The sequence below is a fragment of the Passer domesticus genome, chromosome 27, assembly GCF_036417665.1.
Source record: "Passer domesticus isolate bPasDom1 chromosome 27, bPasDom1.hap1, whole genome shotgun sequence".
Taxonomy (NCBI): domain Eukaryota; kingdom Metazoa; phylum Chordata; class Aves; order Passeriformes; family Passeridae; genus Passer; species Passer domesticus.
This window is the reverse complement of record NC_087500.1, coordinates 3,212,736-3,230,750: the sequence shown is the minus strand read 5'-3', so window position 1 is coordinate 3,230,750 and position 18,015 is coordinate 3,212,736. Positions and strand designations below refer to the sequence as shown.

The 18,015-nt window shown below is 52.4% G+C and overlaps 4 protein-coding genes across 7 annotated transcripts; 2 read left to right on the top strand and 2 right to left on the bottom strand.

Annotated features, from left to right (window-relative positions):
- Positions 1-8: 8 nt before the first annotated feature.
- Positions 9-688, bottom strand: LOC135286599 (cytochrome c oxidase assembly factor 3 homolog, mitochondrial). The gene is made up of 2 exons (XM_064399672.1): positions 432-688; positions 9-357 (listed from the first exon to the last, which is right to left on the bottom strand). The coding sequence occupies exons 1-2, from the start codon at positions 667-669 to the stop codon at positions 245-247; spliced, it is 351 nt and encodes a 116-aa protein (XP_064255742.1). The 5' UTR covers positions 670-688; the 3' UTR covers positions 9-244.
- A 100-nt stretch (positions 689-788) lies between these two features.
- CNTD1 (cyclin N-terminal domain containing 1) lies at positions 789-6,610 on the top strand. Of its 4 annotated transcripts, none has more exons than XM_064399667.1 (7): positions 789-1,158; positions 1,331-1,406; positions 2,795-3,002; positions 3,478-3,577; positions 4,016-4,160; positions 4,622-4,718; positions 5,456-6,610. In XM_064399667.1, exons 1-7 carry the CDS (start codon positions 981-983, stop codon positions 5,606-5,608), a joined length of 957 nt encoding a protein of 318 aa, XP_064255737.1. In that variant the 5' UTR covers positions 789-980; the 3' UTR covers positions 5,609-6,610. The 4 variants fall into 4 exon arrangements, with proteins under 4 accessions (XP_064255737.1, XP_064255738.1, XP_064255735.1 ...); XM_064399668.1 differs by having other exon boundaries at positions 794-1,158; positions 3,415-3,577; positions 4,622-4,683; XM_064399665.1 differs by having other exon boundaries at positions 794-1,158; positions 3,415-3,577.
- On the bottom strand, positions 6,484-10,444 carry BECN1 (beclin 1). The gene is made up of 11 exons (XM_064399658.1): positions 10,272-10,444; positions 10,124-10,191; positions 9,989-10,047; positions 9,616-9,706; positions 9,233-9,369; positions 8,912-9,106; positions 8,549-8,695; positions 7,914-8,063; positions 7,769-7,829; positions 7,160-7,302; positions 6,484-6,875 (listed from the first exon to the last, which is right to left on the bottom strand). The coding sequence occupies exons 1-11, from the start codon at positions 10,396-10,398 to the stop codon at positions 6,707-6,709; spliced, it is 1,347 nt and encodes a 448-aa protein (XP_064255728.1). The 5' UTR covers positions 10,399-10,444; the 3' UTR covers positions 6,484-6,706.
- Positions 10,445-10,578: 134 nt separating this feature from the next.
- PSME3 (proteasome activator subunit 3) lies at positions 10,579-16,350 on the top strand. The gene is made up of 11 exons (XM_064399660.1): positions 10,579-10,714; positions 11,184-11,216; positions 11,509-11,571; positions 11,937-12,041; positions 12,335-12,383; positions 12,966-13,078; positions 13,551-13,619; positions 13,830-13,897; positions 14,052-14,106; positions 14,298-14,384; positions 14,803-16,350. Exons 1-11 carry the CDS (start codon positions 10,673-10,675, stop codon positions 14,881-14,883), a joined length of 765 nt encoding a protein of 254 aa, XP_064255730.1. The 5' UTR covers positions 10,579-10,672; the 3' UTR covers positions 14,884-16,350.
- The last annotated feature ends 1,665 nt before the right edge of the window (positions 16,351-18,015 follow it).

The window sequence follows — 18,015 nt, the reverse complement described above, 5'->3', positions numbered from 1 at the left end:
ACGGGCGCTGAGAGTTCTCCAGTGAGAGATTTATTGCGGGGAGCGTTGGCACCGGGGCGCCCCGTCCTCGCCGCGGGCACGGCCCCGGGCCGGGCTCTGCCGGCCTGCGGGAGCCCCCGGGGCCTCCTCCCGGCATCGCAGAGCACGGGGCCGGCCCGAACCCCTCGGGCGCATCTCGCGGCCCGTCCTGCCTGGCGCGGGCGGCAGCTCAGTCCCGGGCCGGGCCGGGCCGGGCTCTCCCCGCTCAGCTCGCGGCGCCCTCGGCCCGCGCCCGGGCCCGCGCCCGCGCCGCCTCCGCCTCCTGCTCCAGCTCGTCCAGGAACCGCTCCTGCGACACCGAGTAGAAGGTGTAACCGTCTGCGGGGGGAGTTAAGGAAAAGCAGCGGGCGCGGCCCCGGAGCCCCCCGGCCCCTCGGTGCCCCGGAGGATACAGATGCCAAACGTCACCGCGCCGATGCCGAGCGCCAGCAGCACGTTGCGGCTGCGGAGCCGGCGCTGCAGGGCGCGCTGGCGCTGGGCGTGCTCCACCTGCGCCATGAGGCGGCGCTGCTCGGGGCTGAGCCCCGGCTCCCGGGCCGGGTCGATGCGCCGCGCGAACGCCGCCTCCCCGGGCTCTCCCGGCGCCGCCATCTTCCCCCGCCGTCTCCGCGCGGCGACGTGACGCCACATCCGGCGGGGGCGCGCTGGCCAATCGGAGGGACGGAGCGGCGCGCGGCTGGTGACAGTGGCGGCATCGGCGCGTGATGATTGGCGGAGCGGGGTCACGTGATGGGGGAACCGGGCCGGGGCCTGAACCGGGCCGGGGCCTGAACCGGGCCGGGGCCTGAACCGGGCCGGGGCCTGAACCGGGCCGGGGCCTGCCCGAAGCCCGGCCCGGCCCCGAGCGCCCGGCCCGTCCCGGTGCCGGGAGGAGCTGGCGCGGCCGTGTCCCGGCCTGCCCCGTGGCGCGGTGCAGTCACTGCTCCCGGCCTGCCCCGTCCATGGCGTCCCCGGTGCCGGTGCCGGTGCCGGGCCGGGGCCGTGACGCGGGGCCCGTGTTCAGCGGGGTTGCTCCCGAGGTTATGGAGGACACCCTGATGCACCTGGCCGCGGAGAACGAGCGGCACCTGAGCGCGCTGCCGGAGCAGGCCGGGCTCTTCAAGCACACGCGGATCGTGGGTGAGAGGCGGCCGGGGCAGCGCCGGGGCAGGACCCGCTCCGCCCGGGGCAGCGCCGGGGCAGGGCCCGCTCCGCCCGGGGCAGCGCCGGGGCAGCGCCCGCTCCGCCCGGGGCAGCGCCCGCTCCGCCCGGCCCGGCGGCCCGCGGTGACCGCCTGCCCCGCTTCTTGCAGAATTCATATTCCTTCTGTCTGAAAAGTGGCGCTTGGACCAGTCCACGCGGTACCAGGCAGTGGAGTTGCTTGAACGGTAATGAAGAGTTCCACACACTGAGCACACCTCCCGCTCCCGGCTGGGGTTTCACTGCCAGCCCTGCCCCTCTCTGTCCCAAAACCACACAGGACTGGTGTGCTCCGTCTCCTCTTTCATTTCATCCAAATTAGCAATTCTACACGTACTCTTATACATATATATACACATATACATACATATAAAAATATGTATATGTATATATACATACATATAAAAATATGTATATATAGTAAATATTTGTGTATATAGGGTGTATATACATATAAAAATATATAGAATATATGTATATATAGTATATATACACATATATGTATATATAGTTATATATATGTGTGTGTGTATATATTTTATGTACAGCACATAAAATATATATGTATATGTAGTACATATACTATATATAGTATATGTATTTATATGTACAGTAATCCAAGTTGTTATTTCTTCATATACTCTTATACATATATATACACACATATACACATATACATGTAATATATATTATATATATTATATTATATACATATATAGTATATGTATATATTATGTATAGTAATCCAAATTATTTCTACATACTCTTATACATATATATACATACATATACACATATACATATAAATATAGATTATATATTATATCATATATATAATTATTACTATATAATATAATATATTGTATATATTATATACATATAGCATATGTGTATATATGTATAGTAATCCAAATTATTACTTTTACATATACTCTTGTGCATATATATATACATATACATATAAATATATATTATACTGTATAAATATAACATATTTTATTATATATTATATATATTATATACATATAGTATATGTATATAATATGTATAATAAACCAAATTATTACTTCTACATATACTCTTATACCTATATATACACACAAATATAAATATATATGGTATTTAAAATGTATATATACATATATAATATATATACACATATAAATATAGATTATATATTTAATTATATATAATTATTACTATATAATATATTGTATATATTATATACACATATAAATATAAATATATATTATATAAATATATATTTTATTATATATTATATACATAGTATATGTATATAACATGTATAATAAACCAAATTATTACTTCTACATATACTCATATACCTATATATATACATATATACACACACAAATATATATGTATATATAATATATATGTATATATACATATATATATAATATATAATATATATACACACATAATATATATGCATATATAAATATATATTTTATATATACACATATAAAAATATTTATATATGTATATTTATATATACACATATATATTATATACACATGTATGTGGAATTGCCTTTGTTCCCTTTTCTGAGCAGCCAGATCCACGCTCTGAGCAGCTGTGGCTTTTGTAGGTTCCTGATCAAGCAGGTAGAGCAGGTGTGTGATGGCAGAGGCAGCACCACGGGCCGTGGCCAGGGCCAGAGGAGCAGCTGGAGCTCTGTGAGGGATCACATCACCAACACCTTTGTCCTGAGGCTCGTGTCCTGTGTCCAGCTTGCCAGCAAACTCTCCCTGCACTACAGTGTAAGCCAGCTCAGCCTGTCCTTGCTCTAGCAGCGTGGTTAAAGCTGCAGTGTTTTAATCTCTCTTAAAAATAGATTTCCTTTTTGGAAGACAGTAGTGATAATGAGATGCCAAGGACACCACATTCCCTTTAGGGTAGGTAAATTGCTGCTCATCCAGTATCAATTTGCTGGGAAGTGTTCCCAGTTCTGGGGGCATAAAAAAGGGCAGGAAAATCTCAAAAATGGTGTGTCCACAGGGGCTGACACCTGCCTGGGGATGGTTTGTTGAGCTGAAACCTGTGGGCAAGGTCAGAGCTGGATTTCCCATGCCAGCTCAAAGACTCATGCTCAGCAGGAGCAGAGAGGTGACAGAGCACTGTGTTCCTGCCTTACTGCCTGGAAGACCTTTTGTCTCTTTTTTTCCTCTTCAGAGAGTGACCAGTGACACAGCTTTAACATTTCTGCAATCCTTAAAATACTCCTACACTAAACAGGAATTGCTGGAGTCGGAGCTTGCTGTTTTAAACACTCTGCACTTCCACATCAATGTGTCAACCCCCTTGGCCTATGTGGAATTGCTCCTGGAGGTTCTAGGTGAGAGTATCAGTCAGGGAGAATGAGAAGGAAATTTTTTAGTAGGCTCACAAAGCTGCTGCTGGTCTGAAATGTCTCATATTACAGATTTTTGCACGTAGAACTGTTCAGATTGTCCAGAGCTTCACTTTTTAGATGAGAACTTTGTCCTTTGTAGAATGTTGTTGGACAGCCAATCGTGACTCGTTCAGTAAAAGATTAAGAGTTTAAAGCCCCCAAATATGGTGCCAGGCCACATTTTCCACAATCACTCACCATCTTCTTGGCCCAGTTCTGATAGCCTGAATTTCAGAGTGACATTACCTTGAGGCTGAGGGATCCTGTGGCATTCAGAGACAGGGCAGTTGTCCTCAGAATTCCCTCTCCCTTACGGTACCCAAGACTCCTAACTCAATGTAGTGACCCAAAATGTGGCACTGATGGTGTGATCTCTGCCAGGATACAATGGCTGCTTGCTTCCTGCCAAGCCCTTACACCAGCTGTGTGTGCAGCTGCTGGACTTCTGCTACCTGACCAGAGAGACCATCTATGACACCCTGCTGAAGACTGCCATCGAGAACTCCACACCAAGCAAACTGCAGATGTAAGACCTGACAATGACTTAAAATAATAAAAATAACCCTTTGAAATTAAAACCCTTGAAAAAGCTAATAAAATAAATCCCCTTTGAAATTAAAACCCTTGAAAAAGCTAATAAAAAAACCCCATTGAAATTAAAACCCTTAAAAAGCTGATAAACAGCAGCATAACTCTCATTATGCCATTTGGGGGGCATGTTTTAAAAAATAATTTGGGGGGGACAACATTCATCATTGTTTCTAAATGAACCAGTTCAAAGCAACATGCTTTTCCACAGCTCCTTCAAGGGCAAGGAAAGTGTTTCATTTGGTTAAAATCCAGCCTTGCACTGTCAGTCCCAGCTCCTGGTGATGGGTTTTGGCTGGCCTGAATAGACCATCATGTCCTGGGCACTGGCATGCACCAGCAGGTGCTTTTGAACTGCAAAGGGACATTTTACAGCTGAACACACTTTTCCTCCTGCAGAGCCAAGTTTTTAACAGTGAAGGAAGATTTCATGCTGCTGGCTGTTGGAGTCATCAGTACAGGTGTGTTCATCCTGAGCCCCGGGCACTGGGAGCAGGTACAGTCACTGCTGAAGGCTCCACGGGAACACAGTGCCAAGGTGGTTTATCTGCTCCAGCACAGCTGGGGCTGCACTGGGAGGGGCACCTCTGTCTTTTAGCACAAAGCATGTGGGTTTTGTCAGAGCTGAGGGCATGGGGCAGTTCTGTGTGCCACGTCTGTTGTGTTATTTTTGGAGTTAGCTCAAAGAGAAACTCATTACACTTGAGATAGCTTAGCTGCTTTGAACAGTATAAAATTAGTAGGATGGCTTTTGAGGTAGTGTTGGAAATAGAAAAAGGTTTAATAAAGGGCAAAATAACAAAGGTCTTACAGAGAAAAACTGAGTTAGGGGTAAGAGGTTGTTGCTCCTGCTAAAACACCCCACAAAAGCAATTATTTCCTTTGTTCTCTTCCTTTCCTAGTGAATTACCTAGGCAGGACCTCTTGGCCTCTGTCCAGCTGGACAGCTCCAGGTCTGAGGTGAAGTCCCAAAGGTCCTATGAGGTGTCTTTTGTACCAAATTGTGAGAGAAACTTCTGGGCTTTTTGCCTTTTTAAGCAGACAAAAAGTAATTTAGTCACTCCATCAACAGGGGGCACATTGCTACAAGTGTCCTCCCCTTTAGTGCTTCCCAGGCAGAACAAAACCCCACAGGCAATGTTTCACTGGCAGGCAGAGCAGCAACCTCATGGAGCAATTACTCTTGTCAGTCTGTAAACTCACAGCCTTTGGGAGTTCTTTTCTTTTCTCCAGGTTGTGGAGCATTTGAACTGCATCACTGGCATCACTCCCCAGAGCATCCTGGAGTTCTCCTACGCCGTGGTGAGGCGCATCGTTGGCAGCACCACACCTGAGCAGCACCGTGGCACCAAATCTCCTGAGGACAGGATTCCTCCTCAGAAATAGAACCACCCCAGCCATCCAGGCAGCAGCAGCAGGAATTGTCACGCTGCTGGGAACTGTCCCTCCTCTGTGACACTGCCCAGGCACCCAGCACAGCTCAGGGTTACCTGAATTCTGTCACATCTTAATTAGCAAAGCTCATCCTGCCAGGCGTCACAGTCATGCTCTGAAAGGAGGCCCAACAGCACCACAGTGTTTAGAAATGCCCTAAAAGCTTGATTGTAACAGCTGCATTTTTAATTTTGAACCTAAGCTCCCTTTAACCAGAGACCCCTCAGAGTGGCTGTGTTTGAAAGGTGCTGCCCTGCCTGGTGGGACCAGCTCTCACAAATGGGGCTGCTCTGTCTTCTGCTGCTTTTATAAAACCCCTGTCCCAGCTGCCTGTGATTGACCCCTCTGTGTCCCCTCTGTGCCAGCACCTCCTGCCCTGCCACAGCCAGCAGTGTTGTGTGAGGACAGAGAGGGGCCAGTGCTGTGACTGGCACCACAGCAGTGCCCAGCCTGGGTGTCACTGCCAGTGCCAGGGGTTTGTGCTGTGCCAGGCACTGCTGGAAACACCTGGAATAATTTCATTGCTTCCTCAGCACAGCCCTGTGCAGGAGCAGGCTGCAGGAGGGACTGCAGTGCTGTAATGGTATCAAACCTTGCTAAGTGCAGCAGCACAAAGAAGTGCTGATATGACTTAGAAAATACTTTATTTTAAACTCTTTAATTAATGACCAGGCAGAGTTCTGGCAGTTTTCCTACATTACTCCCTGTGTTTTTAATGTCCTGCTTTTCCAACCTTGCATTAGCTGTAACAGAGCAGCATCAAACTGATGCTCATTTGACAATGATTTATGTGCATGGCCATAAACCCCAAAAATAACAGTTTAGAATCCATTTAATAGCTGGGTTTTATTCTGTTCAGCTCAATGATACAACTTTGCATATTGCTTTTCTATAAACTACTTGTAATAATGGCATTTTAAAATAAAGTGTCTTGTGGATTTTTGGTATTGTAAACATTTTGTACTGGTTAATATTAAGAGACATCAGAATTTGCCTTTCTCCAACACAAAGCAGACACTCCACAGCTGCCAGGCCAAGTTCTGATCACAGTTACTTGTTATAGAACTGGGATGAGACCCAGGCCAGGCCCCATTTCAGGTTAGTTAACATGAATTTTAGTGCTTTTGTCCACTGCTCTTCAGAGTTAAATTGTGTTTTAATTGAGTAAGAGCCACCACTGCCACCTGTGTCTTCGATCTTTCCTTTCTCCACGTCCATCCTGTATCACACACAAGCTTTAATTAGTGTATTCCCACAGCAAACATTTAATCTCAGTATGACACCAAGCACTACATTTAAATCTGACAATAACACTATCCTGTTTTTAAAGGGACTTGAGCAAGCCTCAGCACTCCACCCAAGGGCCTGGCTTTAAGTTTCAATTAAAGTAGCAAACACATCATTAAGAATTCCAGATGATTTCTGAAAAATCAGGGCTGAAACAGCAAGCAGTGCTAGGGGAGCATACAGGGCTGAATCTGACAGTTTTGTGGCAACACTCACCTGTAAGGCAAACAAAACCGAGTTTCACCTTTCTCCACTTCCTCTTTGAACTGCTGCACACAGTCCAGGAATGCCACCATGGCATGATCAAACTTATTGTCCCAGAAGAACCTCAACCCTCCAGAGCAGTACAGGGGAAGCTCCTGGAAAAGAGATTTGCATCAGGAACACCAAGCACTTGTTTTTGATATGGCCACTGCAGCTTTTTAACCTCATGTGAGGCTTAAACCTGTCACGGGGTGCTGAGAAATGGCTTGTGGCACAGGGCAGTTGTGTCTGGTTTTGTGCAAGTGCCTGCCATGTGCAGGCATGTGTTCCTGACTTCCACCAACCCCAAATCATGCCATCTACCTGCCAATCCCCCCAAAACATGCCTCTGCCTCTGGCCAGGTGTGCCATTCAACAGTTCTGTCCCTTTTAACACTGCTGGCTGGCAGCACCAGTGGCTTCACACAGGATGTGAGATGTCACCATGCTGGAGGAGCTGGGGCAGCCAGCCTTGCTGGATTCCATATCCACAGAGACCAAGCTTTGCTTCCTGCATCCCCAGTGTGACCAGGGCTCTGGCACTCAAAATCAGTGTCCCATGATTTGTATGGGATCCCTTACCTTGGATTTGTCTGTGAGGGACTCCAAATAGGAGTGGTTGCCATAGGGGACAAGGCGGTACCTGAAAAAAGGAGACAGAATTCACAAGCACCCGAGCCTGCCCCTTCCTCTGGGCCACAAATGACCTGTGTGTGGTTTTAGGTACCTCTGAAACTTCAGGCCCATTTTGTTGGCCAGGGCATGCAGCAGCAGCACAGTCTGCCCCCAGGCAGCGTTGATCTCATTCCATTCCACAGGAACGCTGGGGAGGCGGCCAAGCCTGAAGTTATTTATTGTGCCAAACTGCCCACTGTGCCTGTGATAAGAAAAAATATAAATAAATGTGCTAGGCTGGGAAAAGCTCCTGGCCTGATAACCAAAGAGGGGCTGTGTCCCAGCAGCACAGCACACACAGTGCCAGCCAAGCACAAGGAGGGCTTGGGGCTGTCCTTAACAAGTGTATGTAAACACCAAACACTTGATCTCTTTTTGTCACAAAAACACAACAAAAACCCCCAGCCAGCCTCTCCAAGCTGCCTGCTCTGTGAACCCTAATGCCAGTGTCACTGCTGGCTGGCACAGGGGGTCCCAAAGTGTTGCTGGGACTGCTGAAGGAGCCATTTCCCAGTCCCACAGCCTGGCACACTTTACTGAGCTGCCATGCCTGGGACATGGCATTCATTGCTTTGCTGGGAGGTAACTGTGAGCTGGCTTGCATCTTCCTTGTCAAATGCAGAGACTTAAACAGCTTCAACTGCAGATTCCAAGAAAATGGATGTAATATCCCAGTGTCTACGTTACCAGATGTGAAAGGTAGCATTGAACACGTTGGTTTTCTTTAGTTTATCCAACTGCATCTGGGCATAGCGCATTTGGTTGTCCACACTTTTCAGCTCATCATCCAGCTCCAGCTGCTGCCTCTTGAACTCACAGTATTCCTTCTGGTACCTTTGAGCAGAAACAAGACAAGAAGTGCTGAGTGCTGGCTCCTGCCTCAGAGTGACAGCTCTGCAGGGCAGCTTGGTCTCGCCACCTTTCCTTCTGCACAGAGTGAGCCACTGGCACTTGGGCACATTTACAGGTTTCTCATGTTACCATTTACATGTTTCTCATTAATTTTTTGCCTCCAAGCCCTGCCACAAGCTGCAGAAGCAGCTCACTCACTGAGCCTCCTCCTGCTCCAGCCGCTCAGCCTCTGCCCTGACTTTCTCAAAGTCCTCAGCCACAATCTTGCGGTTCTTCTCCACATCCTCCAGCTCCTGAATCAGCTGCTCCTCCTCCAGTGCCAGCTCCTTCAGCTCTGCCTGCAGCTTCTCTTTATCATCCTCATTCATCTGCTCCAGTATCTCCAGGCACCTCCTAGAGGAGAACACCAGGGTTAGCAGAAGAGGTGTGCTGGGAGTCCCAGCCCTGTGGCAGCCCCTGCCACTGCTGAGCTCTCCACACTGACTGTGCCTCAGGCTCTGCCACCCCTGCATCACTCACTTGTAGTTCTGGCACTCGTTCTCCGTGATGTTGAGCTGCGTGTCCAGCTGGTCCAGCAGAGTGTCCGTGCACTCCTCACACAGAGGGTGATCCACATCTGTCTGCCCAGACATGATGTCAAAGAGGTCCCCAGTGACCTGGAGGAAGGGCTCACATTACTGCAAGGGAAACCACAGGCAGCTGCCTGCTGCTTTTCAGCAGCTCCAGTTGGCAGGAATCTTCTTTGCAGGCCAAATATTGATTACAATCATCTATCTCTGCTCAACTACTCACCAACCAAGCCCCTGGAAGGCAAATGCTATGGGAAACTTTGCAGTTTAGTTTTGCAGAGCATCAGGAAAAACTGATGCTGTGCTCCCAAGGATCTGAGTTTGCCCACTTGCCTTCAGCCTCCTGCTGAGGTTCTCCATGGTGCCACCATCCGAGGCCTCTCCGATCAGCGTGAAACTGTTGGCACTTTCTGTTGACATCATTCTTGGAAAGAACGTGACTGACGTGAGTGCCAAGCGCTGAGGGGACCAGCCCAGCACCTGGGGCTGACTCAGGGGAAAGGGAGAGCAGGGGGCTGGGGTAACCCGTGTTTGGGGGCTCTGCCAGGTTTGCTGCCCCAAGGACTGTGCAGTTCTGTGCTCACACCGACACGGGGCGCGGGGGAAGCTCACAGGAGCCATCCCACGGCCGGGGGGACATTGCCGAGGCGCTGCCCCAGTGCAGGCTCAGGCTGCCCGCAGGGACAGCCCGGGCCCGCCGCTGTACCTGGCCGGCGGGATGAACCTCCGGGACACGCCATCCTGCCGGTTCTCCACGAAGGCTTCCTGGAGGCACGGAAACACCGTCACGGGCAGGCCCGGCGGAGCTGCCGCCGAGCCCCGCCGCCGAGCCCGCCCGCACCTCCGTCAGGGCGCTCTCCTCCTCGTGCGGCTCCCCGGGCCTGGCGGGCGCGACGCTCACCAGCGGGGCTGTGGGAGACACGGCGTCAGCCGGGCCCGCGGCTAGGCCCGAGCCGCGGCGCCCCGCCCCGCCCCGCGGCGCTCGGTACCGGTGAGCTCCTGGATGGTGAGGCGGTCGAGGACCTTGAAGGAGGTGTCGAGCTTGAGCGGCTGGCAGCAGCGCTGGCACACGAAGCTGACGTGCGCGGTGCCGCCGCCCGCCCGCGCTGCCTCCATCGCGCCGCCCGCGCGCGCCCCGCCATCGCCGCGCGCCGGACGTGACGCGGGCGGGGCGGGGCGCGCTCCCGCCGGGGCCCCCCCCCGCCATTTTCTGCGTCCCCGCCCCGGGCGGCGCCGCGAGCGGACAGGGCCCGGCGGCGCGTGCGCGTGCGCGGCGGCGGGGCGCGGTCACGCGGGCGGCGGGCGCGCGCGGCATTGGCGGGCGCGCGGCGTGAGGTCACTTCCGGCGTGGGCCCGGGGAAGCGGAGCGGCCCCGAGCACCGGACCCGCCATGGCCTCGCTGCTCAAGGTGGACCCGGAGGTGAAGCTCAAGGTGCGCCCGCCCCCGCCCCGCCCGGCCTCGCCCGGCCCCGCTCCTGCTGCCGCCGGCCCGGGGCGGGGCGGGCTTGGGGCCGCCCCGCGGTGCCTCCCGGCCGTTCCGCCCCGGCCGCCGAGCGCGGCCCGCCCGCCCCGGCGAGCCCCCGGTGTCTCCACCCCCGCGCGGCCCTGCAGCGCCGGGGGCGGGGATGCGGCCGGGGCCGGGCTGGGCCGGGCCCGTGTGCCGGGGGCGGCCCGGGGACCCTTCCTTCCCCCCGGGGATCCTTCCTTCCCCCCGGGGATCCTTCCCCCGGCGGAGCTGCGCGGTCTCCAGCTCGCCGGGGCCGGGCGGGCGGAGCCGCCGCGGGCAGCTCCCGCTCGGTGCTGGCGGGGCTCCTCCCGCTCCCCCGGGAGAACGGGAGCGCGGTGCGCCCCGGGCCCCGCCGTGCGGAGCGGCCCTGACGCGTCCCTGTTTCCTTCTGTAGGTTGACTCCTTCAGGGAGCGGATCACGAGTGAGGTGAGTGCCACGGCTCGGGCAGGAAGGAGGGTTTTTTTTGGCCTTATCTTTCTGACACACTCGGTTGTGGGCTGCGCCTGCCCTGGCAGCTTAGCAACAGCCAGCAACACCCAGCTGGTGCCCTCACCACTGCAGTGAGCCTCGTGGCTTTCTCCTCACCTGGGCTTTGTTTGGTGCTGGCAGCAGGAAGCACTGGGTTCTCTTTGTTTCCTGCTTGTGCACAGATGATTTCCCTGCTGGTGGGAGCCACGTGGCTTTCCTCATCACTGTTTGTTCTTTCTTTCTTTCTTAGGCTGAAGACCTCGTAGCAAACTTTTTCCCAAAGAAGCTGTTAGAACTCGATGGATTCCTGAAGGTAGGGTGTGCCCTGTGCTGTGTGTCCTTTTGCACTTCCAGCTGCATTTTGGAAGTGCAGTGGCAGGTCTCTCCAGGGGTGTTTTCTGTGCATTTCCCCTTGCTGCAGGGACACAAGGCAGCAGCTGCAGTGCTGCTGGCTCTGGAGGGGTGCTGCCTTGTGCAGTTTGCTTTGTGTCGTCTCTCACATTTATCTTTCTCCCCAGTGGGCTCTTCCTGGCACTGCTGGGGCCTATTGCCAGACCTTTTAGCTCCACTCATCCCAATTTTGGACAAGAAGGAGCCTTGAATCTTTCGTCTCGTTGTGTTTGGTGTGGCAGAATTTGTTAGCTCGTGATCAAGTAACAAATCTGCTTTGCTCTGCAGGAGCCCATCCTGAATATTCATGATCTCACTCAGATCCATTCGGACATGAACCTCCCAGTGCCTGACCCAATTCTTCTCACCAACAGCCACGATGGGCTGGATGGGGTAAGGTTACTTGGCTGGGATCCCAACCCCTGTTCAAACTGCCTGGTTTGCTCTGTGCTGGGGTAGGATGTTCTTATTTAATAGCAAGCTTTGGCCCAGGGGTTGTCAGAGATTGATCTCTCAAGCCTGGAGGTAACACTGCTCTGCAGCCCTTCCTGGGATTTAAGGAAGAGTGCCTGGAAACCAGGAACTATTGTTCTCTTGGCAGGGCTTTAAGTTTTCTTTTTTTTTTCCTTTGCAACTTTTTTACAGCTTACAACTAGTTTGTGAATAAAACATTTTGTATATTTTAGCCAAATATGAAAAAGAGGAAGCTGGAAGACCACGAAGAGACCTTTCAGGGTAAGGCTCCCCAAGTCCCTTGTATTGCTGCCTGCCCCCTGGACTGCTGCACTGAGCCTTGGAGATGCAAACTGTGCAAGCCCCACGTGCCCTGCCCTGCCAGCAGCTGCTGCTCTTGCAGGCCAGAGCCTGATCTACAGATGTTTTGATGTGGAGGATTGAGGTTCCAGCTCTTAGAAGCATAATTAGTACTTCTCTGATAGACATAAGTAGTACTTGGCTGGACCTTGGCCTGCTGACAGAGGCAGCTGATCTCCTGGTGGCCCTGTGCAGTTCCTCTCTTTGTCTGGAAGAACATTCCAGGCTTTGCACTAAGCTGAGACAGAAACTTCTTGTGCACCAGGAAAACCCTTTGTGCTCAGCATCCTCGAGCTCTTCAGTCTCATCCTGCTCTGGGTTCTCTCTTTCCCTTCCCTTGTGCTCACTGCTTGTCCCCTGTCCCTCTCCCCTTCCCCACAGGTGGCCAAAGCCTGGCTCAGTCCCTTTCTGGCCTTGTGGGAGATGAGGGAGGCTCAGGTGGCCCCTCAGGCCAGCCCTGGTGCAGCTGTGAGTCCCTGACAATGGGGTTTGTCTCTGCCACAGGTACCAAAGTGTTTGTGATGCCCAATGGGATGCTGAAGAGCAACCAGCAGCTGGTGGACATCATTGAGAAAGTGAAACCAGAGATCAGGCTGCTCATTGAGAAGTGCAATACGGTGGGTGTGGGCCTGGAGCAAGGGGAGGCAGAGGGGTGGTGTTACCCTGGAGAGGTGGGGCTGTGGAAGGAGCAGTTCCTCTGGGCTGCAGAGGAGGAAAGGCAGGGCTTTGTCCTGTCTGACAGGCAGGTGAAACCCTTGGGGAGCTCTGTGGTTCACCTGAAGGAGAAGGATGTCTGTTGTCAGGCCTCGTGAGGCTTTGCCTTGCCCTTCTTTTGCCCAGGCACAGATTCCTGCCAAGAGCTGCTGTGGCATGGTGAGGAGAGCTTCCCATGGGAAGCTGAGCCTGTGCTGGCTTGCATGGCATCCCAGCCATGTGGGAAGTGATCTTGGAAGTGCATAAAGGACCTGCAGCAGCTCTTCATGAGCTGTGTGGCAAAGGCAGGGTCCTGGGAGCTTTTGCTGACATTCCTGAGAGAAATCTTTGTGCAAGATGATGGCATTGGTCAGTGCTGTGATCTCTCCACTGCAGGTCAAAATGTGGGTGCAGCTTCTCATTCCCAGGATAGAGGATGGGAACAACTTTGGTGTTTCTATTCAGGTGAGGCACTAATCTGTGCTCCAGACTTGGATCTCTGGGCTTCCTCTGAATCTTTCAGCTCATGATATCCAGGAGCTGCAGTTGTGGGGGTGGCTGAGATTTTAAAACCCAGACCTGAACTTGATGTGGTGCTGCTGAGACAGTGCTTCCTGAGCCTTGAAGGCCACCTGCAGCCTACTGCAGCTCACAGCTTCCTTGTCTCCCCTGCAGGAAGAAACAGTTGCTGAACTTCGGACTGTGGAGAGTGAGGCAGCATCTTACCTGGACCAGATTTCTAGGTAGGCATGCAAGAACAGACTTCTTTTTTGGGATCTCCTTGGAGGAGGAATGTGTTTGGGAAAGGTCCTCCAGCTGTTTTTACAGGGCAGCTTGGACCTGAAAACAATCCTGGTTGTTTATCTGAGCTTCAATCTCTTTCTCTTTTCCTGCCAGATACTATATCACAAGAGCAAAGCTGGTTTCCAAAATAGCCAAGTACCCTCATGTGGTGAGTCAGCGGGGACCCGGAGATGTACATGGCGGGGACTTAGATGATGCTGGCACTCTGAGCTGCTTTGTCACTGTCCTTTCTGAGCTGAGGGTGCTGGGGGAAGAGGCGGGGGGATCACGCAAGGACTGAGCTGAAGGTGGGGGTGCTTTTGAGGCTGGGCTGAGCCCCGTGTGCCCCCCTGTCTGCAGGAGGATTATCGCCGCACCGTGACGGAGATCGACGAGAAGGAGTACATTAGTCTGCGCCTCATCATTTCAGAGCTGAGAAACCAATATGTGAGTGAAAACACACAGCTCACACTGTGCTCCTGCTGCTGCTCCTCTCCCCTTTCCCCCTGAGCACGGCCACTCCTGGGGGAAGCCTGCCTGCTTCCCACTTTGGCTCCAGCGAAGTGCTTCTCCACCCTCTCCTGGAGATGCAGATGTTCCCAGCAGTGTTCACAGGGCCCTAGTGCAAAATATTCCTGTCCCCTCTGTGGAAATCTGTTCCTGAGCTCTTGATACAGTACAAGCCAATCCTAGGGTTTCTGAATGAATGTTTTTGGTATTGCATGTAGTGGCTTCTGTAAGGTCTGGCTGAGGGAAGCCCTTGCCTTAACCTGGTGTGTGGTTGCACAGAGGGGTTGAGGGTGGTGCTGCTGTGGTAACCACTGCTTATGGCTTCCTGTCTGAGTCCTGTTCTTCCTTTTTGCAGGTCACTTTGCATGACATGATCCTTAAAAACATTGAGAAGATCAAGAGGCCTCGGAGCAGCAATGCTGAGACCCTCTATTAAGTGTCAACGTTTGAACTTGAGAACTGTTCAGTCAACTAAAGACCGTCATTGCCTTGGTTTGTTACGTGACTATCGAGATGGGAAACTGGCTGGAAATAGTATTGCATTCTTAGTTAAACTCTAAAGAAATTCTTGCCTAGTTTTGTGATTGGTTTTGTTCAGGTCTCAGGAGCTCTCCCTCTTCCTCTAGTCGCTGGTAGTAGAGGCCATGCTGCACTGGACATCCCAGAGGCTGCAGCAGCCAGGCAGGGACATTCCTTCATGCCTTGCTTCCCACCTGAGTGGGAACAACACTATAGACCAAGCCCTTGTCCTGTCCCATCTCTTGTCTGGTGGCTGCACTGGGGTTTCTGGAGCAGGGCAAACAGCCCAGCACAAGGGCAGCCTGGCAGTGCCACAGCAGGGAAGCTCTCCCCACTGCTGGCTGTGGCCAGGCCCCCCTGCCACCAGCTCTGCACTGACCAGGGACCCTGCCCCTTGGCAGCTGTGCTCTAGTGCCCCTGAGCCATCTGCACTCCCTGTGTGGCGCTCTCCTGGCTCAGCAGAGCCTGCCCCACAGGTCTCTGCCTCACCAGTTCTGTCTGGATCAGTGCAGAGCATGAGGCAAATGCTTGGAACTAGAGCTGGTGCTGTCCTGGCTGTCATGAGCTCAGGTGGCTTCTGCCATTTGACTAGAGCCACTTTCTTGGCTAAAACCAATGTTCTCTCACATACATCCCAGTTGCCCCTTGAGCATGGGTTGCTTTTCCTTGGGCTGAGGGAAGGGAGGGGCTGGAGATCTGATGCTAAAGTCCTAAAATATCTCTGCATGTGATCAGACTGAGTCCCCGTGTCCCTGGCAGTGCTTCCTGGTGCCTGGGCAGAGCAGGCTGGCTGCCACAGCTGGTGCTTGATGGTGAGGGTGGCTGATACCCACCTGGTACCTTGCAGACCTTGCAGTTTTTCCCCTGCAAAGGGCACGCTCCCGTGCCTCGTGACTCCTCTAAGCTGCCAGAACATTTCGTGGTCCATTACAAACCCCTCTGGAAATGACTGGTTGTATTGCGTCAGTTTTTGTGTGTGGCAAGTGGGCCCATAACGCTGCAGGCTTCAAAATTTTTCTTATTTATAGTATTTCTACTTAAGTCCCCTAATCAGGGAACGTTAAATCATTTGTTTCAGGAACCTTGCTGTTTCCCAGGTCTCGCTGTTACACCTGTATATTCTTATTGTGCAGTAGCCTTAAGAGTTGTGTTAATCTCATTGTAACAACAGTGACAAAATTTTTTTTTTACTTTGTTTTTAGTTGGTTTGTTTTTTTTTTTTCCTCTGCTTCCACATCTAAGAGCCATGTTGTCTCTTGCTGGTTTCCCAGGGATTTGCCCAGAGTGTGGCGGGCTGCTGGCCCCTGCTATAGACTCTTCTGTTGTTGTTTGTAGTAAGTCAACTCTTAGTCTTCCCGCTAATAAATATTCAGTAACAAACCAACTGCGTTGAGCTGCTGCCTGGGAGCAGCACTTCCCCTTGTGTTTCTTTGTATTGATTCCTTTTCATTTGTTCAGCTTTCTTTGCGAGATGAACCTATGTAAACTTTTACCATGTCAAGAAATTAAAATAAGGTACTTGGAATTCTTTCAAGGCAGCCCCTTGTGTGTGATGCTGGGCTCTTAGGCCGTGCAGTTTTAGTGTCCAGTTCTAGTTCTGCCTTTCTCACACTCAGTTGCTCCTTCCCTTCATTCTCCTCATCCCTCTTCATTATAAACTAACCTGCTGTGTAGGTTGTTTCTGTTCCATCAGCATGCCTCACGTTGGGCATGATTTTGCCCATGGGCTTGGGATTGATGGAATCTGTCCCATCTCAGCCCAGAGTGGGACTTGGGCTGTCCCAGTTCAGACAGATGTGGTGTTTCTCTGAGCCTGCAGTTGCTCCAGGGTTTCTCTGCCAGGCAGGTGTCTCTGTGGGGCACACACCTCTTGCTCCTGGCTGCTCCCTGTGTGTGGTACCCAAGGAGAGGCAGCTGCCCTGCAGTCCCCAGCCACAGTGCCCTCTGCTCTTCTGGCATCATCCTGTTCCTCCTTCCCTGCGTGCTGGGGCACAGAGGCCTCTCGAGGGGCACTCCAGGCTCTCCTGAGTGTCCTGCCCCCCTCTGAGCCAGCAGAGGGTCCAGGGCTCAATGCCTCTTTGGGGTTTGCCTGTCCTGGTCATGGTACTGCCCAGCAGAGTCTGACTGGTCCTGGCAGCAGCTGCAGACTGGAGTTCTGGCTGTGGCACCTCTGGCTGCCCAGGAACAGGAGCAGCCACTTGTGCAGGGAAGTTCCTGCAGTGTGGGAAAGCCCTGCAGGTGCCTGACCCAGCTGCACACAGAGCTCGGGGCCAAGGCAGCTGGAGCAGAGCCCAAAGGAAGGACTTGCTGGCAGGACTTGGTGTGGTGCAGCACGAGGGGCTCCTCCTCACCCCAGTGAAAAAATCTGCACTCCCAGGGAGCCAGTGCCAGCATCCCATGGGAGGATGGAGCATCCAGGACAATTGCCTTGGCAGGTGCTGGCAGGGAGTGGGGTTCCTCTGGGGGAGCAGGGGAGGGTTTGTTTTCTAGGAGCAGTTGCTGTGTGCAGTCAGGGCTCTGCTTCACCAGTCCTTGAAACATCCCAGCTTAAGTGCAGGGGAGGAGAATAATGGCTCAGCAGCTGTGTGCAGGCACAGGCACTGCCAGCAGCACAGCTGGAATGGAGCAAGGGTCAGGCAGGTCCCACTGTTGTGCTTTGCATAAGCTGACCCCATGAGGTGAGGCATTGAGAGCTTTCTGAAGTCTGAGCTCTGGTTTGGGGCTTGCTCAAGCCTTGCTGGTGTTGGGAGTGTTGGCAGGGGTGTTCCTCCTGTGCCCTTTCCCCAGCTGTCACAGTTACTGTCTCCGAGTTTCCCCAAGCCAAAACCTGTCTGGTTTGGGTTTCAGTAAATTTCAGATGCTATTTTTTGCCACCTCTACCTTTCTGTGTGCGTGGAAAACAGCACTCCCATCTCCCTTGCTGTCTGGGGAACGTGGGTAATTTAGCAAATAAAAGATGGGCAGTGCCTAAAAGCCACCACGCAGCCAAAATAAAATGTGGGTAGGATGTGAATTCTCCATGGGGTGTGGGTCAGTGATGGGCTGATCA

Bases quoted from the DNA above. Each gene is read 5' to 3' on its own strand.
- LOC135286599 (XM_064399672.1), bottom strand. From the start codon at position 669: ATGTGGCGTCACGTCGCCGCGCGGAGACGGCGGGGGAAGATGGCGGCG. The intron at 358-431 runs GTATCCTCCGGG...CTCCCCCCGCAG, and splicing joins CGCGGTGACGTTTGGCATCT to ACGGTTACACCTTCTACTCG.
- CNTD1 (XM_064399665.1), top strand. From the start codon at position 981: ATGGCGTCCCCGGTGCCGGTGCCGGTGCCGGGCCGGGGCCGTGACGCG. The intron at 1,407-2,794 runs GTAATGAAGAGT...TTTTCTGAGCAG, and splicing joins GCAGTGGAGTTGCTTGAACG to CCAGATCCACGCTCTGAGCA. The intron at 4,161-4,621 runs GTAAGACCTGAC...TTCCTCCTGCAG, and splicing joins ACACCAAGCAAACTGCAGAT to AGCCAAGTTTTTAACAGTGA.
- BECN1 (XM_064399658.1), bottom strand. From the start codon at position 10,398: ATGGAGGCAGCGCGGGCGGGCGGCGGCACCGCGCACGTCAGCTTCGTG. The intron at 10,192-10,271 runs GTACCGAGCGCC...TGTCTCCCACAG, and splicing joins CACCATCCAGGAGCTCACCG to CCCCGCTGGTGAGCGTCGCG. The intron at 9,107-9,232 runs GTGAGTGATGCA...GTTCTCCTCTAG, and splicing joins AACGAGTGCCAGAACTACAA to GAGGTGCCTGGAGATACTGG.
- PSME3 (XM_064399660.1), top strand. From the start codon at position 10,673: ATGGCCTCGCTGCTCAAGGTGGACCCGGAGGTGAAGCTCAAG. The intron at 12,042-12,334 runs GTAAGGTTACTT...TGTATATTTTAG, and splicing joins GCCACGATGGGCTGGATGGG to CCAAATATGAAAAAGAGGAA. The intron at 14,385-14,802 runs GTGAGTGAAAAC...TCCTTTTTGCAG, and splicing joins CAGAGCTGAGAAACCAATAT to GTCACTTTGCATGACATGAT.